Below are 27,789 nucleotides of genomic sequence, written 5' to 3'. Positions count from 1 at the left end.
TAACAATCCCTCAAAGCAAGTAATATGATAAATCTCTTTCACTACCAAACCCTCAAAACAGAGAAAAAAACTTAACCCCCTGGAAATTCTCCTCAAAAGCTATTTATATCCTCCTCCAAAGAGATCGGAGGATACGGAAGTTACTAAAAAAAAATAACTGCTTGACCCGGCCGGGTATGTGGAAACCCGGGCGGGTGCGAAGCATAACTAAATCTCAAAGGTCAAAAATTTTCTAAGTCCAGGAGTAAACCCGGCCGGGTATGTGGAAACCCGCCCGGGTACGCAGCTGAGCATTTTAATCTTCAATAGAGGCCTGGCCGGGTATGTGGGAACCCACCCGGGTATGAGAGGCTCACCCGGCCGGGTATGTGGAAACCCGGCCGGGTGCGTGTGGCAACTTTTTCTTCCGAATAACATCTTCAAATTCTTCTAAGTATCAAGTGCAAACCCGGTCGGGTATGTGGAAACCCGGCCGGGTATGAGGAAACCCACCCGGGTATGAGACCTGGTCAGCACAAAAATGACCTTTGAGTAGCTTATGACCTTCCAACTTGCAAATCTCGCTCCAAGAGTCGATTCCTAGCATAATTAGAGCTTTGTACCTACAAAATAGATAAGAAACAAACACTCCAACCAAGCATAAAAACCAATAGAAAATTGAGCAAAATACGCGAGAAATGCTATGAAAATACAATGGGGGCATGGTAGAAAATAATATATAAAATACACACATCAAACTCCCCCGAGCCGAACCTTTGCTTGTCCTCAAGCAAACAAGACAAGGTTCTAAGAATAAAAGTATGCTTCACCCTATAAAAGCAACATCGCAAAACGCTTGTGATCACATTCTCTCAATCAAAACATTCAAATAGTTCAATACCAATCCAAGAGTAAAATATCATACAAGCGAATTCAAGCCTTATCACCAAGAAATAACGAGGAATCAAGAAAAGAGTTCTCACGGGTGACACTCCTCTATCTGTGGCGAGTATAAAATGTACTCGATCGCTCTCCGCCCACAAATATGCAAAAGATGTGCATATGAATCAATTTTTGTAGCCTAAAATGCTAATAAGGCACCCTCCCATCTCAACAACACTCATGTGTTTAAAGGGGAAATAATATCACTCGACCTATCGAAGTCGACTCGAAATGCAACACATACTCTCAGATCTTGGCAAGGTATTAAATCGAGGAAGCACATATAACTGCATGATTATCAAGAAGGTCTTTATTGGGCTTGTAATGGGGTTTGGGTCAAAGGTAGGATTCAATTTGAAAATATGCGAGCTAAAAGTCTATTTTGGGGGAGCATAATCTAAAAAGTAACGTAGCCAAAAAATGAGGCGAAAACAACTCCAAATAACTTCAACTCATAACTACCGAACCAACCCAACTAATGGAAAGCACCGTCATATCATCATCAAATTATAAGAGATTTACAACTTACAAAGGCGAAAATGTACAATAAAATAAAAGATGTGAGACAAATTTTTCTTTCTTTCTTTCTTTTTTTTTTTTTTTTTTTTTTTTTTTTTTTTTAATTGAAACTACGTAAATATGAATAATGAAAAGATGGTAACATATGACAAACCAAGAGGATTTTTCTCCCTTCTTCTTCTTTTTTTTTTTTTTTTTTTTTTTTTTTTTTGAAATGAATGAATATGAACAATGAAGAAGATAAGCACACTCCAACAACGAGGAAATAATCAACCTAACTCAAGTACCCCATGCAACTAAATGTGAGCCAAAAGACAGAATATATATCGCCTACTAACCGATCAAATGCTCCCCCAAGCTAGACTTGGGTTAATCAAATAAGGTCAAAAGGGTTTATAATGTGGTTAGTCATGAAAGAAAAGGTAGGCCTCAAAATAAAGGATCATATGGCAATTTATGTCTTCTGAAATAATGTGGCATGGCTTTTAACAAATGAACGCCTTCTATCATGCTCATCATGCGATTACACAGCTAACAAGACCAGTACCAAGCCAAGATGGAGATCAGCGACACACCAGAAACTAATCACTCAAGAAGAAAATAGGAAGATAGAAATCAAAGTCCAAGTCCTTACAAGGTAAACTCTCCCTTGTTCCAAACAACAGGTAATAAAGCTCAAAAATACAAGTTTCAATAATACCCAGGAATCGGAAAAGGAATCCAACAGTCTGCAATGACCGGTCTCAGTAATCACATGTGTTAAAAATTTTTCAACCATAGGGTACAGGGAAACATACTTTGTCAAGAATCCAAAGGGGCATCTAGGGAGAAAGAAATTCATTACAACTAAAAAAAACAATACAATATTTTTGGTCACATGTAAACTCCCACTCCTAATGAGTGGTACAAACCATGCAACAATCCTAAGAAAGCAATAAAAACATTCAAAGCTAAATAATGAAAAGAGTTGGGAAGATCTCACCAATTAACTTCATAATGCAAGCTGAAGCACAAAAATTCATCACGTTATCCAAAGCGCGACTTGCAAAAGAACCTGCAAGAGGAGAGAAACAACCAACTCCAACCAAAACAACTACACTAAAAGCGGTGGAATATATACAAGAGAGTAAGCTAAAGCAACAATCAAGACTCCCTCCCCAAGCCAAATCAAGCACTGTCCACAGAGTTTGAGAGGGGGGCAAAAGCCCACTAACCCATGGGGTCAAAGTCATTATCCTGTTGCTCATCATCATCGTTATCATCCTTTCAAGCATCTCAACTTTGCATATAGGCCGAACTAACCTCTGCACTCTCTTGCTCTTGCTATGACTAAGCTCTTCATTACAAAGAGCTTGTTCAATAGCATTAATTTCAGTCTTCCAAATGCTAGCATCACCTGTAGAAGATTCAAAACAAAGAACGGCCTCCAAAGGATCTTTCATAAGAGTTAGGGGCAAGTTATCATGACAAATCACATCAACTACATCAATAGCATAACATTTTTCCTCAAGCATGGGATCTTTCAAAGCATTGCTCAAATTGAAAGTTACATTGTCATCCCCCACAGAAAGTGTAAGTCTACCATTTTTCACATCAATTACTGCTCCTGCCGTATGAAGGAAAGGTCTTCCTAAAATAATAGGAATTTGTCGATCTTCCTCCATATCAAGAACAACAAAATCAACAGGGATATAAAACTTACCTACCCTAACAGGGACGTCCTCTAAAATACCCAAAGGATATTTAACAGAACGGTCGGCCATTTGTAAAGCAATATTGGTGACTTTTAGATCTCCCATTTTCAGTTTAGAACATATAGAAAAAGGCATTACACTGACACTAGCTCCTAAATCACATAAAGCTTTATCAATAAACAGTGTCCCAATGTGACAGGGGATGGAGAAACTACCAGGATCTTTCAGTTTTGGAGGGGATTTGTTTTGTAGCAAAGCACTACATTGTTCAGTAAAAGCAACCGTTTTCACCTCACTAAAAGCTCTTTTCCTAGTCAATATGTCCTTCATGAATTTAGCATAAGCAGGCACTTGTGTGATTAATTCAGTAAAAGGAACTGTTACCTGCAAATTCTTAACTACCTCCAAGAACTTACCGAATTGTTTGTCAAGCTTGCTCTTTACTTGGCGGTTGGGAAAAGGAAGTGTGATGGGAGGCACTTGCAATGCCTCTTCTTTTGCTTTCTCTTTCTCGTGCACTGCCTCAGAAGGTGCTTCATCAATAACCACTTTAGGAATGCCCACTTCTTTCGAATTTGACTCTTCATTGTGAGGCATGGGCGGCTCATCATAACTCAACCCGCTCCTTGTAGTGATTGCATTGGCGGTCTCCTTGCCATGTGGTTGAGTGGGTTGGCCGGGCAATGCTCCTGCTTGTCTAGAGGAGCTAGATGCAGCCAATTGAGCAACTTGAGTTTCAAGCATTTTATTGTGAGTACCGAGTTGCTCAAGCTGTTTGGCCATTTGGGCCATCATGTTTTTCAACTCCCCCAATTCGGATTGGGGTTGTTGGTTCTGAAAATGCTGCTGTTGATGGCCTTGAGGAGGCCTTTGGAAACCGGGTGGTCCTTGATTGGGCTGATATTGCTGATGTTGCCCATAATGTTGTTGTGGTGCTTGTGGTGGAAAATGTTGTTGTTGAGGATTTAACACATTGTTACTGCGATATGACAGGTTAGGATGATTCCGAATTCCAGAATAGTAGCTATTGTTGTTGAAAGGAGGACGAGCTTGAAAAGCATTGACTTGCTCTGGCACCCCCATAGCTCCATTGGGATTAACGGAACACTCCATTAGAGAATGACCATGCACAGCGCAATAATCACAAGCAACTCCACCTTGGCTAGAGGTAGCCATAGCATTGACGGGCATAGATGTATTAGCATTCATGCGCATCCCATCAATTTTCGCATTCAAAGCTGAGATTTGTGATGATAGAAGGGAATAAGTTTCAACTTCATGCTTCCCCTTCCTTGGTGCTTGAGCTGCGCGCCTAGATGAGCTATTCCATTGATTTTCAGCAAGAGTATCCAAGAGTGAAATAGCCTCAGAAGTTTGTTTGTTCATGAAAGAGCCGCCAGCCGCACCATCTACCATCCTCTTAGTCTCATTATCAAGACCATTATAAAAAGATTGCATAAGAAATTCCTTCTCTATACCGTGATGAGGGCACATATATTGGTAATCTTTGAATCTCTCCCACGCATCATGAAAAGTCTCCCCCGCATCTTGTGAGAAACTATAGAGCTTAACTCTGTAGTCATGAGTCTTATAACCGGGATAATACTTCACTAGGAAAGCATCAGACAATTGCGCCCAAGTAGTAATGGTGTTTGGAAGAGAGTTATACCAACGTTGAGCCTTGCCTGCCAAAGAGAAACGAAAGAGGTACAAGTAGAGCTCGTCGTCAGTCATCCCAGTAATCTTTTGTAGAGAACATGCTTGAAGGAATTTCTGCAGATGATCGACGGGTTCTTCATTGTCAAGACCATAGAACTAATTTCCCGTGATCATATTCATAACATGGGATTTGATGTCAAAGTTTCCAGCATTAGTAGTCGGCATCCTAATCCCCGCGGTAACATTGCTAGCCTTGGGCTGTGTAGACTGCCTAAGAGTTCTCTCGGGAGCCTGACCTGCCATGTCAAGAGATTGAGAGGCTTGTTGAGCTTGTTTACGAGCCTCCGCCCTCCTTTTCTTCGCACTTGCGTGTGTTCTACGAGCAGTTGCCTCAACCTCAGGATCAAAAAGCAAAGGTTGCTTGTTGGTACTCCTGGTCATACACAAAAACACTAGAACAAACGTAAATACGCTCGAAGAACAGTTGTTCCTCGAGTGGGTTAGCAAAAGCAAACACTAAATTCAAAAAGTAAAATTGTTGACCTTCCCCGGCAACGGCGCCAAATTTTGATAGGTCGTTTTACTACCAAAAATAATTCCTAATTCACCTAACTAGTATAGTTGGGAAAGTAGGGTCGAACCACTGTGGAAGGACAAATGAAGTTACAATTTAAATTAGGTTCACTATTGTTAACGATCAAATGTTGGATTTTTGGTTATCTAAGTAGAACGCAAAAATAAGAGATGAATAGAATTCAATAATTAAAAACCTAGGGCTAAAAGGATCCACTATGCATAGATCTTGATTCATGAACAACAATTGGGATAGGAATGAATATAGGCGAAGGAAGATGTTGCTCTCGCAAACAAATTCGACAATCAAACAATAAAACAAGCTATCGCGATTAAAGCTTAATTGTTCAAAGAAGGAAATCGTTCACTCAAACTCGCAACTCTCGTTTATAGAATTGAGCGAATAAAACTTGCAAATTGGCCAAACATGCAATCAATCTAAAACCCATCAATTGAATCGCCTAGACAAACCAAATTTAAATCCTAAAATCAAACAAGAATCATGACCTTTTGCATAGTTTCACCAAGCCCTAGAAATAAAACTACTCACTAAGCATATTGAAACTAACAAGAGATTCAACAATGAAATTCATGCAGAAAATCAAATTTAAATTTAATAGAGAAACAAGCATTCAAAGATAACAATAATAACCAAGAACAAGAAATTGGAATTGAAATCAATACCTTCAATATAATTAAAATTACAATGTCGAAGCGTTGATTAACAATCCCTCAAAGCAAGTAATATGATAAATCTCTTTCACTACCAAACCCTCAAAACAGAGAAAAAAACTTAACCCCCTGGAAATTCTCCTCAAAAGCTATTTATATCCTCCTCCAAAGAGATCGGAGGATACGGAAGTTACTAAAAAAAAATAACTGCTTGACCCGGCCGGGTATGTGGAAACCCGGGCGGGTGCGAAGCATAACTAAATCTCAAAGGTCAAAAATTTTCTAAGTCCAGGAGTAAACCCGGCCGGGTATGTGGAAACCCGCCCGGGTACGCAGCTGAGCATTTTAATCTTCAATAGAGGCCTGGCCGGGTATGTGGGAACCCACCCGGGTATGAGAGGCTCACCCGGCCGGGTATGTGGAAACCCGGCCGGGTGCGTGTGGCAACTTTTTCTTCCGAATAACATCTTCAAATTCTTCTAAGTATCAAGTGCAAACCCGGTCGGGTATGTGGAAACCCGGCCGGGTATGAGAGGCTCACCCGGCCGGGTATGAGGAAACCCACCCGGGTATGAGACCTGGTCAGCACAAAAATGACCTTTGAGTAGCTTATGACCTTCCAACTTGCAAATCTCGCTCCAAGAGTCGATTCCTAGCATAATTAGAGCTTTGTACCTACAAAATAGATAAGAAACAAACACTCCAACCAAGCATAAAAACCAATAGAAAATTGAGCAAAATACGCGAGAAATGCTATGAAAATACAATGGGGGCATGGTAGAAAATAATATATAAAATACACACATCAAGTATCTGCTGGGCCGAAAAGGAGTAGAGGACTTTGGCCTGTGCTGTTGCGGCTGCCAGGGAGCAGAACCATTGGCGGAGCCATGGTGGCTGCCACAGTGGATCCGACCACCACTACGAGTGTGGTGGTGGCCACCACGGTGGTGGGAAGAGCCGTGATTGTTAAAATGAACGGGATTTTCAGAAAACGAACCTTTGGTTGTGGTAGGAAAGGCCATGGGAGAGAAAGAATAAAGAAAAGAGTCAGGATCAAAAACCGAAGCTTCTAATACCATGTAAGAATGACTAGGGTTGCCTTTCTCATTAAGAATAATGTCAATATATACAAGATTGCTATTATACTTTAGGAAACTAAATATTTTCCTAATATTCTACATAATCACAAAGATATACAAAAATATGCAAGAAATCAAAGAGATATTATTCTAAGTTATTCTAATATTCTAATAATCTCTTCCTTATCAAATTACACAAAAGATACTCCTTCCTTCACACATGGAGAAACAAAATTTAACATCATACCTTTTGGAGGAAGGATTCTTGGATTTGAATAATTTAACAAAGGATATTCTCCTTAGGGACTACAGACGGATAGAATTATTCGGATTTTACATTATATTCGCCCTAATAATAAGTGGATTTTTGTATAAAAAGTCGTATATGTTATGGATAGTGAGTAGGTGGTGTGTATGATGTCTTACCTGCTCTATATCCACTAATCCCACCCCATCCGTTGACCCGCCTTATATCTACTTGTTCCATCTCATATCCGCCCATCGCTTATGTATAAGATACTATTTTATATCGATTTTGCATATTTTTATTAATAATTATTGACAAAAAATAAAGGATATTAATTTTATTTTATTACATTGTATAGTTTAGATAAAATTTAAGTAGCCTATTAAATTTGTAAAGAATTGCGAATTTAAGGAGCATATAGTGCACACTTGAAGTGAATGAGAGGCGAGATAAGATAGGTATACCGTATAACATGAGGTATACATAGAGGTGTTCATTCGGGTCACCGGGTGGATTTCAAGTGAGATGTTCCAGGTCAATTAAAAATTGGATCTTTATCGGGTCATATCGGGTTCGGTTATAAGGTTGGGTAAATATAAAATTATCTGTTTTGTTTTAAATACCACTAGGTATACATACTTAGCCATAGTGGGCGGGAATAAATGTGAATGCATAGCCAGGTAGCCATCCACGGGAATGAAAATTTTAGCTGCCATGAATGGTGTAAGTGGTGGGTATAAAAATTCTATATGGATATGGGTATGGGGAAGGTATACCGCTCTCACCCGCTCATATTGCCATTCCTATTAATTGCCCAGTGTTTTGTGGTATGGAAAAAGTGTCCTGAGCTTTATCCTTTTGTTGCATAGCATCTCCCAACACCTTTATAGTAGAGGTGTTCATGTGCGGGTTTGGACGGATACCGGATCTGACTTATCCCGTAAAAAGCTACTCACTAGCCTAAATTTCAAAAGCTTGCCCACTTTAACGGGTTTATATACCGTTATTCACCCTCTTTCTTAGTGGGGGAGACCTGCGGGCAAATGAGTTTTTAATTTTATAATTAAGTAAATAACTATTTTCTGTTCCTATTATTAGTTCATAGCTTACGACAAAAAATGACAATGTTGAATTAGAAATGTGATTTGGTCAAGGGCATTACCATTATAATAACTAAAAAAAAATACAAAGTCTAAAGTTATGTCTTAATAACAATTAAAATGATACATATTAATAAAAATGTTGAAAATGACAAGTGTCAACCTTAGAAAATCTTAATAGATGGAATTATTTTAATGGATGATAATTGTTTGCATGACAATATTTATCTGATTTAGAATTGATTGTTTTAAGATTAAAGCTAAATTAGGTGAAGTATTTATTTAATTTATAAAAGAAATTTTATATACCTAACCTAGAATTTGATATATTTAATTGAATGAATAAGTGATGTATTCGATAAATAATTTTTTAAAAAATCAGTATTTAATTTTTACGTTAAAAAAGTCTTGTATTCGATAAATTTAATCAGAATAATATATACTTGCATTATTCTTTGAAATTACATTTTTACATATTTCATATTTATAAATCGTGTATTGTACGAGTTTATATACTAGTTATTTGTAAATGATGTAGGAGAATAAAACGAGGTGGCTACTTTTTGGACTTTTAGTCTACTAAATAAAAATGTAGATTGCAAACATGACTAAAACACCAAATATTCAAAATTGATATTTAAAGTTAAAATAAAAAATATAAAAAATAAGCGGACTGGCATGTACGTCTACGGGTATGTTTTTGGTGTCGTTACCTGCCTATTTAACTAGACGGGTGGGTATTATCCATCCAAATTTAATTTTTTTAAAAAAATTTAAACCTGTTTGTTTTTCGAGTCAGATGGATCAAGCTTGATGGATAGCGCGTCCATAAATAGCTACTTTGTAGGAATGTCGTTCGCCTTCAACATTTCAACCTGCTTTCCAACTTCAATCACCTTTCTAGTTTTTGTTTGAGGGGTTACTATTCCATTGGAATTCTCCTTACACAGTTGAACCTTATGATGCCACTCTATAAGCATCTTTAATCGTACTAGATTATTTTTTAAGACTCCAGATCATTTGTAAAACCCAATCGCATTTTTAGAAATGGGTTTTGAAGAATTTTGTGAAACCCTAACATAATAGCTCAAAATTTGTTTAATAGGTCTAGAAGCAGACCCAAATTGCTTTCCTTTAGATTGATTATGAGATTTTTTCTTCGACTGTCTTACAAGAATGGAGAATCAAAGAGCAAAAACACCGATTACAAATCGCCATTTTATTTGTTTTTCTATTATTTCTAAACTAATTGAAAGATATCTTGTATAAGTATCAAAGTTCTATATAATAATTTGTAAATTACAGCCTTAATGTTTATTTTTTGCGAATTATAGCCATTAAATTATCAAAGTCTAGAACGTTCATACCAAATTACAGAATTCCGATCATTTTTAATATTGAATTTATAATTCGCAAAAGTTCTAAATTTTAAAGCTGTAATTTACAAACTATTCCTATCTTGATAAAAAAAATCAAGATGATAGGATTGCTTTGGTAACTTGGCATACAATATCACTACACATTTATAATCCATTGGTATAATAGTAATTAAACCAAGCTGTCGAGGCTGAACTTTTTTGGCCTATTTTACGACTGTCAAATATAAGATATCGAAACTGATTTGATTATTTCATGAAAAGTTACCGTAATTTTGGCATAAAATGAAAGACTACATTCCTGAGTTAGCGCATGTCATGTATTGAACACAAGGCACTTGAGATAAAATAGTCTTAACCTCGAGACATAGAAACCCGTAACCCATACTTGGATTCGTTATTACTTATTTCTAATGTCCACACGCATCACTCATACGGAACAAATCAGTACTTGAGACATGGAAACTAGCCGTAACCCATGCTTATAAGCTTATTATAGCAGTTCATCGGATGTTCTACAATGAAGCATATATTATTCAAAAGCATTTAAAGCTTTTCAAGAATGGATGATACAAGGTAAATGACGTGAGTATTCGATTATGCCATACACTTTCTTCCACAAATGCTGATCACGTTATCAGCCCCGTCTATTTACAGTATTTCTTGAACCATACTCCAATATTTAAGAAGCTCTCGAAGTCTGACTGCGGTCTGCAATGAAAATACGAGGGTAAGTTATGTACACATTAACTTACGACAAGAACAGAGGTGATCAAATTAGACCTGATCTGAAGACAAGTCTGAAGCCCATACTGATGAAAAGCCTGAAGGCTTGGGCCAAAAGGCCGAAAAGTCCGGAATTCGAGCCTACGGGCTGATCAGCTCTACACAAAAGCATGACATAAATATATGAAAGTTTCTTACTTATCGATTGCATGAATATCTTCTGGAAATACAATTATCTTGGTTGCGACTCCTCTTTCCTTCAACGCTTGTGCATACTACAATGATTACATATACAAGAAGAGAATCACGTCAGTGTTGTCGAAATTAACAATACGAATGAGTGAGAGAGCACAATCAAATAACGGGCCAGAGCAAAAGGAGCTCTAACTCACGTCAAATGTCACCTTTTGTTTCGCACGCTTGCTATGCACTAATTCAATTCTTAATATCTTTAATTATGCATAATTGAATATAAAAAGGTGATAGTAATAAATTTACATAGAGACGAACAAATAAAATCTCGCTTAACTATTTTTAACTTTTAGATTACGAAGAAAATACAACTGTGAGTGATTGATGAACAGTGAAAAAAAGTGGGACATTTGAAGGGAATAGGACTATAGGAGGGGAGTATATAGTTTAAAACCCTGTTTCGCATCACCTGATTTAATATTAACTGGAATTATTTTTTGTTAATGGTAATTCTCTCGCCTTTTCTCATAGATAATTACTAGTTTATACCGACTTAAATTGATTTCGACAAAATATTTACTCCCTAATAACTAAGCTGAAGTTGAAGAAGGGCCTAAAGTCTCAAAGATACACTGTTTCAAACGAATGTTGGAAGTGAACAATATTCAGGACAATTAGACCTGACAAAGCTGCCCCAACTCAAATCGAATCAGACAAATTCACTTATCCCAACCAAAAATGGACAGAACGACTACTGTCCCAACAAAATAGGCATGGCCCAATCTGAACTAGAAACCAAACCCGACATGAAGAGAGCCGAGGCCTGAACCCAACAAGATCTCGCCACAATGGTCTTAAAATATGCCTAGAATTCTCGCCCAGTAATGCCACAGCTCATCCTGGTTTCTTTCACATCTACAACTATTTATGATATTACCAATTTACCATACTTAAATATCAATATATTTAGAAGTGAATGAGCATTCTAATTCTAGATAGCCTTGGAATAATAGAAATGGTAAAGATTCATAAGGTAAGGAAAGCAGGGTGTCACCTGCAAGCCATTGCTGGATGGAACTCGAAGATCCTTAGCACCAATAAGAAATAGGGTCGGTGTTTTGACCTGCATGATGATTATACATATGTCAATCTAGATGTTATTAAATCTTAAGAAGCTTGTCATAGAAACAAGAGAATTAACCTTTTATATGAATGTCTAAGAGAAGATGTGGTGTATAAATCAGGGACGACTACTCCGACACATGCAGTTACATTCATAACGATTTGTTTGCAGATACATTACCTTATTAATATGTGCAATCGGAGACTTGTCATAAAGAACACTTAGATGTTCCATAGTGGGTGCATCTGTATATTTTGCATTTCCTTCAACGCCATATGACTCCACAAAACACCAATCGGGAATATCACTAGTCCCGACCATCAAAGCAAGGTTACAAACAGGATTTCTGGCAGCTGCTGCCGCAAATTTTTCAGGAGCCTGCAACATGTAATAAAAATTACCAAGACTAAGCTTATCCATATAGTAGGTTAATTACAAGCTTAACAGACACTAAAATTTTATGATTTTATATAGACCCAGTAGCTCCGCACAAGCCTCCCACCGATCAGGCGCTGAAGAATGGATTCATATGCAAACACTCACAGCGTAGATGTGCAAATAAAGGCTCCTTAAAGGTATAACTTAATTAGGAAGGTATGTCAAATACTACTCCGCAACATACAAATATAGTATAGTTAAGCAAGGAATTGGATTTCAAACAGTATGTTAGAGTTGATCAAATTTGACTTGGCCTGTAAGCCTCACTTGACCCGGCCCAAAACGCAGCCTGAATAAATCCGCACAAAATAATAACCAAAGTCCAAAACGCCTACAAGCTTGAACTAAAATATCGACCTTAGCAAAGCCAAAAACACAGTATTCAGGATTGCAGGCAAGGCTGGCTATGTGGGCTGGTAACCTCTACTGTATAGTTTTTGGACTCTGTAATAACAAAAATTTACTCAAGTATTGAACGGGATTATGGGAAGGAGGACTAGAAAAAGAGAACTGAAACTACCTGGCCAATGAGATGGGTGGTCAAAAAGCCACCATGAGAACCGCCAAGAACAGTGATTTTAGACGGGTCTGCTAATTTCATATCAATTATGTAGTCTATAGCTGTGAGCACATCACCGACATCCTGCACATAATCTGGAATATTTAGGCAGAGAACAAAACACTCTTTTATATTAAACTTCAAGAAAAGTTCGATTCATATATGACAAGCACAAACTTGAGAACACCTGAGATCCTATATTCCCGGGAAGAGACTGAATTGCTTCTTCTCCAAATCCCAACGAACCTCTAGTACAAGAGAATTAAGAACAGAAAAATAAGAGATTCCGTCAAATTAAAATGTAGGATATAGCATTTTATGATGTCTTTATAAGAAGAAAGGCGACCATTCTTGCAAAGCTATATTGAAATACCGAAAGCATGATCCCATTCCCAACTAAAAGTGTCTATGAACTGCAGTCTCCTCCCTAAATTAAAACATCAATAAACCTATTTTTTTTCTTACCTATAGTTCACAATTAGTAAGTTGAAACCAATTGAAGAGAGAAATGCTAGTGATTTAGAAAATCCCGTAGTGAAAACACTGTGAGGACCCCCATGAAGAACTACAATTAATGGGTTACAAGATTCATTCTTCTCTCCTTTGGGAGACACAAAAATGGCTTCAAAGGGTTTAGAGGCACCTGCGGATAACCAGAATAAAAAAAGATATAAGCTGTATAGTAGCATCATGCATGGACCTCAAACACAACCCAATGTGTATACAACTAGAAATTGACATAAAAGGAGAAGTTGATTTATCCAAAAACCCATCCAGTACGCAACAGTGAGATTGGGAATGACTGAATGAAGAACGGGCGGAATTGGAATTTGGAATGGGGGCAAGATTGACCATAAAAAAAATATGACTATTTAATAAATGTCCGGGATCGGGTCTGGGTCCGAGTCTACTGGGTGGGTCTAGGATCCGGATTTAGAGGTGGGGTCTGAGTCTGGGTCTAGATCCAATGGTCTAGACCCAAATCCAAACCCATTATTCATTTTTGAGATCCAAATCCAACCCAGATCCAACGGGTCTCAAAAAATAAAACCCAGACCCTTAAAAAGGGGCGGGTCCAATAGGTTTCTGGACCCATGACCATCCCTACATCCGGATAGTGCATTCATCAGCTTTAAGTTCATACAAATAAGAGAGAAAACATTTTACTTATAAGTTACAAGGAATGACAACAATCTCACTTCCATAAAAGAGATATCAAAGCATTTAGCAGTGAAGAATTCATCAAACAATCCTCAATGCTTCTCTCACATTTCTATACAGTTCATGTATCCTAATAGCAAAGAATCTGTTTTCCACTTTAACAATACTTTTAAATGCCAACCTGCTAGAGTGTTCCCTGATCCGCCCTTGACTGGAACCTTCATAATACTGAACTGAAGCGGAGATAACAAGGACTCAACCTGTAATGGAAACGAATATTCATTCATTATAATGCGCACACGTGCACAATTAATGCAGGTGCAAAACTGGCTTGCATAAAAGATAATGAAATAATGAACCTCCTTGGAGAAACTGAACGTGGGGCCAGATACATCTTGCCAACTCCACGAAGCACTTGTAGAAGACTCCTTGAGACCATATTTAATTTTTGGAACCTCTACTAAATTGCTACATACTGTAAACAGGAAAGGACAAAACAAATTAGTACTTCCTCCTTTCTGAAATACTTGCTACTGATGGTGATATGTTCAGTGGAGAAATGTCACAATCAGTAACAAGTATAATTGAACAGAGGAAGTATATCATGGAGGACTCTTTATGCCAAAACTTACAGAATGCGTATTCACCCAAACAAAAAGAAAAAGGATGGTAGACAAACAGCAATACCAGCAATGATATTATCCGCATCAAGGGACAGAAGATTCCATGAAGAAGAAGAATCATGAGGGGTTATGCGCAATACATTGCCACTGAAAAATAAAATTAAAATTTGAGACAAACAGTGGAGATAACTAGCAGGGGGACTTGGTAAATGAAACCTTTGCTACCTGAGTATGTCCACCGAAAGTATAACTTGTGTGCTTCCCCATATGGAGGATAAAATAATAGTATTCCCATCAGAAAGCCATGGGTTAGATAGGAATTCGGTGCAATATAGCCCAGGGAAGCATCCGTCGTCAGGACGTATTACAATAGAAACCTACAATATTGAGAAGAAGCATGAGAACTACTCAAATAAGAGGGATCAGTCACATCTTGATCTTCAACTGCTGAAATTCTGCCATCAGAAAACAGTCTCAATTCTCATATAGAAGAGGAACGAAAAGTAATTTTGTTACAACACTCGGCAAGAGGACATGAAACAATTTTTACATAATTAAAATGGATCAACAAAGAAAGGGAATTTGAAATATGAAACGGTACAAGGGTCTAGGAACCAAGAAAAAAGGTCCATTTCCTTAAAATCTAAATCATAAGAGAGTTACAACTCACCACATCCACAATTTTAGAGGGCAGGTTGGGATTTCCATCACTTGGCCAATCAATTCGATGGAGTGAATTGGTTGCCGAATGTGCTCCTGTGTCGATAGAAGCTTGGGCAGACAAGAAAACAAGAAATTTGCCATCGGGACTGAAAAAAGATAATTATGTTACATAGGTCAAACAACATTATGCATGCAACCATATAATAACAAAGAGGGTGTTTATCAATTGACCCTTTAAATAACAAAGAAGTTGTTATATAGGCCATAGATAAGTATAAATTTAAAAAAATTTACCTATTTAGTGAAAATTACTTATGCACAACATTTGCTAAACATCTAAATAAACAGCCTCCCCCTCGACCTATTGGCAAACTAAAAAAGATATCAGCAAGGAAAAAGGTAAAATTTATCCTTTACGGTCGTGTTTGTCAACATGGAATTCATTTGAAAATGGGGAATTCAATTATAGTATTCAAATTCATGAATTGTAAATCAAACATATTTACTTCGAATTTTCACATTTTGATATTTAGCGCCATTTTTACATTTGAATCATATCGAACTAGCCCATTTCCAGAATTTCAATTTTTAGATTTGCCAAACATAGTATTTGGGCGAATTCAACATTTGAAAATGAATTCCAAGTTGCCAAACATGCCATAGCGAAGCACATTTTAAGTAAGATCCCATGAAATTTAACAATCAAAGAACTAATATGAACATGACTTTGATAATTTTCATGTGTGAAGACTCAACTCTCTTAAATAATGATAAGGGGAGATTGAAGACTTAATTCTCTTGAATGATGATAATTCAAAACACATATTGATTAAACAAATAAATTAAGTAATTACATTTAATTGTTTAAGTAAGTTTAAAATCATATTTGATATACATTTGATTTATATATATTTAAGTCCGAAGTCGATGGAATATGCTTAAAGAACTTTAGTTTATTTTAAAGTTGATTTTATAAGTTCTGAAATATGTTTCAAAGTCTTGAAGATAATTACGTTTACAATCAGGTTAGTTTCGTAATTACATTTGAAATATTTTAATAGGTCAAGGTTCATTAAAATTAACTTGGATATTATTTGAAATGAAGTTTGAATATTTTACTACACGTTTTTTGTTTAACGTTTAAATATTTTATATTTGAACTTGAATTTAAATATGTGCTTAAAATTAATTTGATAATTAAATATAGTACAAGGTACACATGTTTTACTAATTATAGCACACGGCTATATTTGATAATTATGCAAGATCTAGAGTTTTCTATTAATAGGATGATATTTGAATTTATACTAAAAATAGAAAATGACGATTTGAATTAATGCTAATAATAGAAATTAATTTAAATGATTAATTAAATGTTGATAAATCTGGTTTGTGCTTATTATTCAATATCTTGTATGAGTACTAACGTGGCAGCATAGCATTGGACAATTACAAACACAATGACGAAATTATTTTTAGCTGTCAGTACACGTCAGTTTGAAGATAACCTCAAGATCTTGAAGACAGGCGCAGAACGACCAGGTCAACAGAAAATAACGGATAAGAGCCTTCTTGTTTTTGAAGATGTGTTGAGGCGTAACACTATATATATGAGGCTTCATTCCAGAACTAAGATACACCACTTTTTACAACTTTCTCTCTTAACTTAGAAATTCTCTAAGAGTTGTAATTTGTAATTCGTAATTCTTAATTCTTAGTTTATCTAACTCTTACATTTGTAATAGGCTTAAGAGTTTAAAAAGAGTTAGATTAAGTTTAATACACCTAATGAAGAATACTTTTCAAAGTGTTCAACTTGTAAATCTCTATTGTGAGATTTGGGATTTTGCTTTTATTAAAGGGACTTGTAATACGGTTCTTCAAGGGGAAGAACGTGGTGAGAGGAGATAGTGAGATCTTCTTATTTGTATTAAAATCGGATTAATAAAAGGCGTTGAAATCCTACGGGTTGAAAGAGAACCCATAGGCGGGGAGTAGGTTAGTTAGAACCGAACCTCGTTAACATATCGTGTGTTATACTTTAAAGTTTATTTTTCCGCACATACGTTATTGTTTACGAATTGGCTCAAAGCTGTTTTAGAAGACAGTTTTGACAGACTCCTCAAACTCTTAAGACAAACTGCCAGAAAAGTTTAAAAAGCCCAAACTCTCTATTCACCCCCCTCTAGAGAGTATTCAACCTCCTATTAACTTTCAATGTGTATCCTGATTTACTTTGTAAAAGTAGCATTTAACTACAAAACTTACAAAACATACCTAAACAACGGAGAGAACGCACTGTTAACTCCCTGAGTCACATTAACCACTTCAGTGTCTTTCTTGGGTCTGTCAGAAATGAACAAACTTACCCGATCAAACTCCACAATGGATAAAATTATCTTAACCAAAAGATAGTAAGCTGTAAAAAAGAGGAACCAGATTAAATAGCATGCGAGCAAAATCAGCTGTAGAAGTCAACCCACCTTTGGTCAATACCATCACCCGTTAACTCATTGAACGGACTGCAAGCAACATACAAAGCACATGGCCTGTTATAACAATATTTCATGCCAAATTTCCTTGAATCCGATGACCACCCGACAAAAACTAAATTTTGTCGTGAACTTTCAGTTGCTGGAGTCCATATGACTTGACCAGCACTCAAAGACTTTTTTATTCCTTCGACAGCACGTACCTCACCACTACACAAAATCCAAAATTCGATAATTATAGATGTAGCACATTATATAGAAAATAATGCACGAATAAAAACATTGGCAAGTATTCATTAGGCGATGTGGACCTTTCAACACTGATGACAAAGATTGTTGGCCTCCTTTTGTTCACATAACATTCTCCCCATCCCTCCTCCCAATCCCCAAGGGCTTTCCAGCTATTACAATCTTTATCACCGGAACCTTCACTCTTGTAGCCAAAACTACTGAAGATTGACTTAGGAGGGGAAGGCTCCTCAGCAACATATGCAATAAGTGTTTCATCAGAGTTCCATGAAACACCTTCAAACCTAATGGATTACGAAAAAAAGAAAGTTACTTCAGCAACACGAAAAGGATGAGGAAATAGGAAGAGATATTATGCTAGGTGTAATGGACTTAAGTGATTACATGAGGATCAATCATTACCATCCATCAGAATAGATTGAACCATGAATAGATTGCGAAATGTGGAACTCCTTCTCCAAGGCTGACGGGCCCCATATTTCAAGTTTGGTGGGAGAATCGTTCTCAGGGTTTCGAACCATAAGAAGCTTTGAACCTGATGGCGAAGAAACCATTAAAGCTACCCCAGGCAATTCAATAGGAAATGGAGACCATTCAAAGTTGATGGCGCTGGCGCCATTTTTTCTCAAAGAAGCAGATAGTAAAGACTTTCTCATTTTATTCGCCAGGACATTTGGTTGGTTAATAGAAAACATAGCCTTCGAGACCTTGCCTGCACAAGTTGATAGAATGAGTGAACAACGACACAAGTTCCAAGCTCAAAATAAACTTTAAATGAAAGTTATACCATTATCTGATTTGAAAACCCAGGCTTTGCTAATGCTAGGAATGCTACTGAATTTTGCAAGTACTTTTGACAAAGAAGTATATTCTTCAACCATGGTTGGATCCAAGCAGAGTGGCAGTTCCTTTGCCAATTCACTTCTAGAAGCATCCATCACTGAAGCAATTGATAATCTTTCGCTACAAGTGATCACATAATAAAAAAAATCCAAAAGGTGAGGTTGAAAAAAACCTTCAAAAATCCTCAACCCGTGTATTCTTAAATAGAGTACGAGAAGCTTCATGAAGTTACAAAATGCATAGTTTTTACTCTATGGTTTGCACACACATAAGCAGGCATAACTTACCATTCTAAATTGCTTAAATAAAACTAATCTTAACTCCTAAGAATGGAACTTGTAGAACATGAATTTAAAAAGCTAATGCAATATGAAAATTGATTAAAAGTGTAATTTTGAAAACTCGCTAAATTTATACGGCCATATTCCACACTTCCATATCTATTACAGGAGTCTCACTTCTATACTAAGGGAGAAAAAAAACATTTGATACACTCTAACACCCTATGTAATCTCTCCACCATCGAAATCGAGCATAAATAACCGCATACTTGTCAAAATGATCTCGTTGTAGTGACAAGCTGACAGCCACTACCATTCTTACACATAATGTTACATATGCTTCTACTATATTTGGATAACAATTTTAGTGAGAAAAGAAAGGAAGGGAAGGGGAAAGAAGGGAAGGGAAAGGAAGGCAAGAGAAATAGAAGGGAAATAGCTCTTTTTTGTATAGGAGGGAATGGAAGAGAAAGGAAGGGAGATGGGAGTTTTTTCTTCAAATCTTTCCAACTTTGGAGAAATTGAAGCCTTAACAAAAAGTATCCATGATATCCTTTCAATTCCCTTCCCTCCCATTTTGCTATCCAAACAAGAGATTCTTCCTCCATCCAAATCCCTCCTCTTTCTTTCCCTCCATTTCATTCCATCCAAACACAACCTTAAAACTAGTAGTACATACTTCAGCTAAAGAAGATCAGTGATTAGACCAATAGAACTAATCAATCTTGACATACAAACCAAATTCCTCATTCCAAAATGAACCTTGTACATTCTAATAGCTCATCAAACTCAGCTACACAGTCCCCAACCCTAGAATACTAAGCCAAAAACACTTGAAGAAAACCCTAACCCAACAAAACAACACATTAGTAATCCAGATTCTTCTGACAACCCAAAAGCCTATAAATTTCTAAGGTAACAAACTCAACCCAGAATCTTCTGAATAGTATTACCCACTCATTAATCTCATTACCAATTTGTGAACTGAAGCAAGTGAATTTCAATACACTTTTGAAGGATTGCAAATTTTTACAACCAAATTTAACACTACAATTCTGAACAATCAATGAATTACAGGTAAGTAGACAAAGTAAAGTCATAATCTTCATCATAATAAATCAAAATACTAAAGAATTAAGATTGATTGGACTTAATCATAAACAAGATCAAAAGCAATGAAATACATCATTATTACTCATTAGCAACTAAAAATCAACCAATACATCTAATACTTATACAAAAATTACCAAACAAAAAAACCCAACAACTGCTAAACACAAAATGAAGTGGGCATACAAAATACATTGCATTTGGACAAAATTAAAATTTTTAACCTTTCATTTACCATCAAGTTTAATCAGTAATTAGTAGTAGTCAATTATGAAGAAAAGTGGATAAGTGGAGTGAAGTGTGTCAAACATGTAAAAATTAAAGTACTTACCAGGAAGAAGGAGGAGGAGGAAGAGTGATTACAGATTGAAACTGAATAGAAAATGGTAGAAAAGAAGACAATTTGAATGAATTGAAGAACAGCACACAATTTGTAGAAGTCAGACACTTCGTCATTCGTTGTTTTCCATCCCAGAAAAGATCGAATCTTTATTTGTGTTTTTTTTTTGTTGTTGTTTATGCTCAAATGAAAGTATTGTTTTTTCGGTTGGTCTTGTAATAGACGGCCTTATAATGAGACGGTCAATTTGAATCGATACAATTTGAGTGTATAACAATTTCAGTAATTTTTTATTTTCTGGGCATTTTTCAATTCGGATCTTAAAGGTATTAATTTTGACTTTAAAGGTATTATTTTTCAAAGCTAATACCTTCAACGTTAAAATTAATAAATACACAAAAAATTAAAATGTTGTTATATGAGCGTAAAATGGGCTAGCCCACAATTCGTCTTAGCTTGCGACGGTCTCGTCCAAGTTTTTGTGTTGTTTTTTACCAAAATGAGCCTAATCGGTCATGGGCCTCATGGCCATGGGTTATGCAAATGGCCTATGCGCATATGAAAAATTGAAATCAATAAGATAAATTATCAAAAAAATGCACGCAATAAGATAAGTTTTAACTTATTTTAAAAAATAAGCGTGTAATTTTCAAACCTGTGGTTTGGCGCACTTCGCAGTTACTAACTGCGAACAGGTGGAAAAAACAAAGCAGTTGTTCGTAGTTACTAACTGCGAACAGGTGTTGACTTTCACAGTTAGTAGCTGTGAATAACTGCTTTGACTTTTTTTTACCAACTACTTTTCCTAATTATTGAGTTTTTTTATTTGATATATTTGCAACAGAGACATCATCATAAGTTATTACAAGTCAATGTATGTGTCAGGTGGGATGATTTATCGCCAAAAGTCCGAGCATTCGCAAGTCAAAGCTTGGAGGTTATGATAAACTAAATAAACATATATATACAACTAAATATATACAAATGTTTGACATATAGAACTAAATAAACACACACACACACACACACACACACACACACATATATATATATATATAGTCAATCCAAATACACAAAAACCTAACGCTAACCCTCATCACCCTCATCTACCATATCCAACTGAATTGGTCTCCTACGCCTCCTACGGTAGTAAGAAGCGTTCGTGTGTTGCTCTGGAAGAGGAGGGGACTGGTACTGTGATGGCTGGGATGGCCCAACTTACGAGGTGCCCACAACGTTAACGAGGTATGAAAGATTCATCTCCTCCAAATGATAGTCTTAAGTAGGAGGTGAGACGTGCGCATCGGCGGTAGCCAGTGATGACTCCGTAGTGTCTTCCGGTATGAAGTGCTGGAACTGCGCGCCGACGAGCATGTCTTGCGCAATCTCTCTTACCGGCTCCTCGTGGCTATACCGCATCACGACTACCACACCTTGTGCCTGCAATTAATATTTAGTTAATGTAATATTATATTATGTAATCGGCAACTTAATCATTTAAATGCAAATGAAGACTTACAAATTGGGTCATCATAGGCCTAGCAGGAGCATAATGTGACGTTGCGATGATGCCACGTGGCATCCATCGGCGAGTGATGGAGAGGAACCACAACATGTAGTTAGGTGTAGTGGGTGCACCATCAAAATCTATCGGCGCACCTTGGGCTAGCAGCTCAAGTCTATGATCCCAACAAGCGATGTGGCGCCAATTGATCTCCATCCAGTTCGCCATATCCTGATTCTTACGCAAAATCAGGTGCAACTCGGGTTCAGTGTCGCAAGGCGGTGGAATGCCCTGTACCAACTCATATTAGCGCAGTACGCACTCCGGTATATGTACTTCGACAATGTCGAAGCATATGAGTGGCACAGAAGCCCTCCACGCACCTAACTGAATCCCCAAGTGCTCGAGCACAGCTGCATAGGCTTTGGCAGGGTACGGATCCCACAAAAACTATAATATATGTTATGAAAATGTAAATGATGTGTTAATTAAATTGCAGTAATGTTAATGAGTACTGAAATATCTAACTGGTTGGTCGCAGCAGGTCTAACTAATCTCGGTAGAATCCTAGACCGGTCTCAGAGTGTTTGCGCGTTCGGCGTGCAAAATTCCACCGTGATCCATATGCAACATCTGGTGGGGGTTGTTGCAGAGGAGGAGCTTCACCACAACCAACGCTTCTATAAGGTTGGCCGATAAAAATATGCTTCCTCGCCCACATAGCATCTATAGCCTCATCATCCTCAACAGGAAAGACTAGCAATTCTCCACTCATGTCATATTAAAAGCTTATATTTACGGTACTTCTAGTGGGGTTTAATCCAATCTTAGAACATATAAAATGTTTAAACCGATTCAAATCCATGTTCGAGTTGCATGCAAACAACCTACGTCTTCCCCCAACATAATGAACTTTGCCACTACTTTCTCGAATAGAACCATTCCAAAAACATACTATAGTGACGCGAAATGATGCCATTTCTACATGAATACAAACAAAATCAACATCATCATCAACTTCATGCCCATACAAATACATTATATTCATTTGATTATAATCTTTTGGTCTATAAATTAATAAAGTCTATAATGTAACTAAGTTCACATATTTATAATGCACATAAAATTCAACTAATAAATCAATTAATAACAACATCAAAATTTCTGATATATAATGTACATAAAATTCAAATAATAAATCAATTAATAAGTTCATAAATGATATTTCTAATAACAACATCAAAATTTCATGTACATCAAATTCAACTAATTCAATATGCTCATCAACAACAATACTCCAAAAAACAACATAAAGCTATGAAAACAATTAAACATTACCTTGAACAGTTATGGATGATTAAGAAGAGTATTGATTTTAGAATTAGTAACCTACATTTGAGAAAATAACCAAACTTTATCAAAACCAAAAAAAACGATATATATACTCGAAAAAACCAATAAAAGTTTGCCTTTGTGTAAGCTAGAGTATCCTAAACTAAATTTGAAGTGCCAAATTGAAAGAGGAATGTAAGAATTGATGAATGGAAGCTAGTCTAATAGTGATTTTTGTAAGTGGAATGCCAAATTGTTTAAGATAGGGTTTGAAATTGGGAAAAATGGGAACGAAGGGAGGTGTTGTTTTGTATTTGTGGTCGATGAGTAACCGCGAATAGGCTCAAAAACACTTGTTCGCAACTAGTTTGCTTTTTTGACCTGTTCACAGTTAGTAACTGCTAACAGCCCCAAACCACAGCTTTGGGAATTACACGCTTATTTTTGGAAATAAGTTGAAACTTATCTTATTTCGTGCATTTTTTGATAATTTATCTTATTGATTTCAATTATTCTGCGCATATAGGGCTAAAGAACTTGGCTTGATGCGAACCAAAAGTACAACGAAAGATTAAATAAATATTCCGCCTTTTATGACACCGTCTCACGATGACGGTGAGATGACCTCAAAACAAGAAGTCCATAAGCAAAAAGTTTCTATTACTAGGCTATTTAACCAAATTATGAGTTGTCTCATGGTAAGACTTTCTCATACAAGAATTTGTCGTATGCAACAGTTGCATGGGTACAAGCATTCATATATAGGTCAAATAGTCTGTGGCTTCGTTTTTTTCTATGTTTTTTACATTGTATACTAAATTTGAGACATAAAAGATCAAATTCAAGACTTAAATGATTAAATATACGAATTAAAAGACCAATTCCAAGACTTTTCGATTTGGTTTTAATTTTTAAATTTGGTATTATATTTTTTTAAAAAAATTCTCAATTTCAAGACTTAAAGACCAAATCAAAGGCTTAAAAGACCAATTCCAACATTATCTTGAATTTGACATTTTATGTCTCAAATTTGAATTGAAAAAAATTATATATAAATAAAACAAAATAAAACAAATTACTAGATGACCTTTTAATGCTTGAAATCAGCAATTTATGTATTGAAATTGGCATTTTAAGTCTTAAAATGGGTAATTTCCCTTTAAGTTAAAACGCTGCCTAAGATAATGATTTTCAATGCCGTTAAACTTAACAGCTCATTGACCTTGCCTTAACCAAGAAATCGTTGTCTCAAGTAGCGTTTTTATGGTTTTTTTATTTATTGTCTTTGTTTTTTCTCTGCCCTATTAAAAATCCCGGCTCTACAATCAATTTCATATACCAATTTTCATCATTTTTCTCATTCAAATACTCAATATATAACAATGTAAATAATATTACAAATACAAAGTTATATACATATTCAAATATATACAAGTTATAATCTAAGAATAATCAGTGGGGATACACTTATTATCTGATTGATCATGAACCCTAAAGTTATAGGGATGAAGTCGAGATACATATAAAGACTCTCCCTGAGTGGGTCCAAGAGTCATCGGATGTAGACAAATTGTATGGCAATTTATGCTCAATCAATGTCCCTAGAGCATCTACTTGTGTGGGAGAACCTAGAATATTATCCCGCGGTGATGGTCAAAGCGGATGCTCTTAACCAAGGTCCACCATCACACGGTCGCACACCTTGAGTAGTTCATTCAGCTGTTCAGAACATATATGTTGTGAGTGCATGTAGTCACGAATGTGCATCATCTGTTGCTTCTAAAAAACAATTCAGGTATGCATTAGGTTAACATAAAATAGTGATTATATAAAATAGAAAAGAATGGACTCACTAAAACAACTAATAGCACGCCATACAGAGTGTAGTTCAAAGAGAGTGGCCGCTATGGATGAACTGTCTGGTGATATCATGATACCGAATGAGATACATCGTAATAATACCAAAAAAAATCTACGTGATCTTCACGTCCCTCATACCCTCAATGAATCCTCGTTGATATGCAACTATTTCATTATACTCTTCCCCTACAATCAACCTCATGCAGCTTTTGATGGTCTTTTGGTGGCTCAGGCCTCATCTGGATCATACAATACTATGGCATGACCAGTTCAGGGTAGTGGTATTCAACGAACGGAAAGAAAACCATTGGTGTTCGTATACACCACTCGTTATCCATTTCTACGGGATATGATCTAAATATCATCTATGACATAAAACAATAAAATAAATTACATTGTAAATGAAATAAATAGTAGTGAAATGAAAAGTAATCAAAGTAGCTACTCACTTGTCATGCAATTGAGTGATTCTCGTATGGGATATAGATACCGTGAGATGCAAGAAAGTGTTAATCGAAGCACGAACCATCTCAATCCATATGGCTTGTCATTGGAAGGATCCACCAGCTGTACACGTCATTTCCTCGTGCGGTCGAGTTAGGATAGCAGGATCGCAAAAAGTAATATGCTTCCATATCCACAACTGTTTAATATAATAAATATGAGTAACATTGCTTAATAATGTTATAATTATGTAAATATAAGTTAGATTTCGTAATCCCTGTAGAATGACCAATGGACTCGCAATGTCACTGCTGATCTGATTCCCTCTCTTGATCGAAGCCGCTTGGCATATATGTTTGTAGAGGAAAGCAAGTGCGACACTAGCACAAGTATATAATGTTATATCACGCCAGTCTCGGTCAAGGAGCTCGAAAAGTATCCCTTGCATCTCGTTTCTGAACTTTTCAACAAATAAATAGCCCAATATAAGTACCTAACAATACATGCGAGCATGACGTGCTATGTATGCATCTTTAGTCTTCATTGCTCAACTAGGATAGTAATCATACCTCAATCTAAAGGTATCTGACCCACTCGATGAATACCATATAGACTCGCTTTCCCCACATACCTCAAAACCCTATTGTCTAATAGCCATCTCATGACTACCAGACTACTGTTTCGAGTTTGAAGCAATGTGTCAGAGTCAATCTGGCCAATTCATATAAAATGCGAACAAAGGGCATGTAGTAAAACTAGCACTAAAGGGTATATGGGACTAGGGTTCCCCATTATGTTTGTTCAATTTGTTAACATTTTATTATGATTATGTTTTAATCCATATGAAAGATAACCTTAAAACTAATGAATGAAATACAAAATAAATGAAATACAATAATTTTAAAAATCCAACAATTCAACAAAATATTTAACAATTCAACAAAAGTAAATCAAATTCAATGCGCATTGGAAATCATATGACCTAATACAAGAGTCAATTAAGACATATAAGACTCACATAATCATCAAATTCAATTTTAGCTAAACCAAAGTATACCAAAATCTAAAATTAACAAAAAATAACAATAAAATTACCTGAAATAAGTCAAATACAGGATTAATAGGAACAATAAAAATAAAGGATGAAGAATTATAAGCCCTACATAAGCAGATTTAACCGATATTTATGGAAAATTTAAATGAAAATTATTCATTTAAAATACCCATTAAAAATCGAAGCTAAAAGTTTCAATGAAAATTTATTCTAGCTAAACCAAATACCCATGAAAAACTTGAACATGAAGATAAGAATAGAGAAATTATTCACGATATTACCGAGGTTAGGAAGAATAGTACTTCGATTGCCACGTTCTACCTTCACGGCCCGTTTGGTATATGGTATTAGAGGGCGGTAATGGTAATAAAATTAAGTAATAAAAAATTTGGTTGTTTGGATGCCTTCAATGATAATGGATGGTAATAAAATAAGGTAATGAAATTACCAAAAAGGGCCATTTTTATTACCATCAAACAACCTGGTATTAGGCTGTAATGGTAATGAAGTATTACTGTGGTAATAAAATAAGATAATGTTGTTTCGAGCTGAAGAAAAAAAATAATGAAGAAAAAAAAGGTAATGTATGTAATTATCCAAAAAAATATTATTATTAAAAAAAGAATCATTAGATAGAATAATTTAGATACAATAATGCTTTTAGATACAAATATACAATAATGAAACTAAAAGTCATTACCATTTTTTATTACTAACAACCAAATGCAATCAATGAAATATTATCTTCTATAACCAAACAAATGAATCTTCATTACCAATTCTCATATCCATTCCTTCATTACTATTGTCATTACAACATTTCATTCCCATTACTTCATTACCATCAATCAAACAGGCCGTCAATACTTTAAAATTGTGATAGTTTAATTGGGTGACTTGGATCCGCAACCCTCTTGGTGTGGCTTTATGACTACACATAGTAGTACATTGT

General features: G+C 36.0%; 1 protein-coding gene and 1 non-coding gene across 2 annotated transcripts; one reads left to right on the top strand and one right to left on the bottom strand.

Annotated features, from left to right (window-relative positions):
* The first annotated feature begins 4,608 nt into the window (after positions 1-4,608).
* LOC130807096 (small nucleolar RNA R71) lies at positions 4,609-4,716 on the top strand. The gene has a single exon (XR_009040468.1). It is a non-coding gene; the product is annotated as a small nucleolar RNA R71 (small nucleolar RNA).
* Positions 4,717-10,309: 5,593 nt separating this feature from the next.
* Positions 10,310-20,859, bottom strand: LOC130805233 (acylamino-acid-releasing enzyme). The gene is made up of 18 exons (XM_057669914.1): positions 20,635-20,859; positions 18,857-19,032; positions 18,472-18,781; positions 18,132-18,353; positions 17,812-18,030; positions 17,606-17,674; positions 15,336-15,474; positions 14,891-15,042; positions 14,730-14,812; positions 14,402-14,517; positions 14,224-14,302; positions 13,347-13,524; positions 13,069-13,129; positions 12,843-12,965; positions 12,065-12,262; positions 11,816-11,884; positions 10,768-10,844; positions 10,310-10,554 (listed from the first exon to the last, which is right to left on the bottom strand). Exons 1-18 carry the CDS (start codon positions 20,757-20,759, stop codon positions 10,491-10,493), a joined length of 2,460 nt encoding a protein of 819 aa, XP_057525897.1. The 5' UTR covers positions 20,760-20,859; the 3' UTR covers positions 10,310-10,490.
* Positions 20,860-27,789: the final 6,930 nt, after the last annotated feature.

The sequence above is a fragment of the Amaranthus tricolor genome, chromosome 2 (genome assembly GCF_026212465.1).
Source record: "Amaranthus tricolor cultivar Red isolate AtriRed21 chromosome 2, ASM2621246v1, whole genome shotgun sequence".
Classification (NCBI taxonomy): domain Eukaryota; kingdom Viridiplantae; phylum Streptophyta; class Magnoliopsida; order Caryophyllales; family Amaranthaceae; genus Amaranthus; species Amaranthus tricolor.
This window is presented reverse-complemented; position numbering and strand designations above follow the sequence as displayed.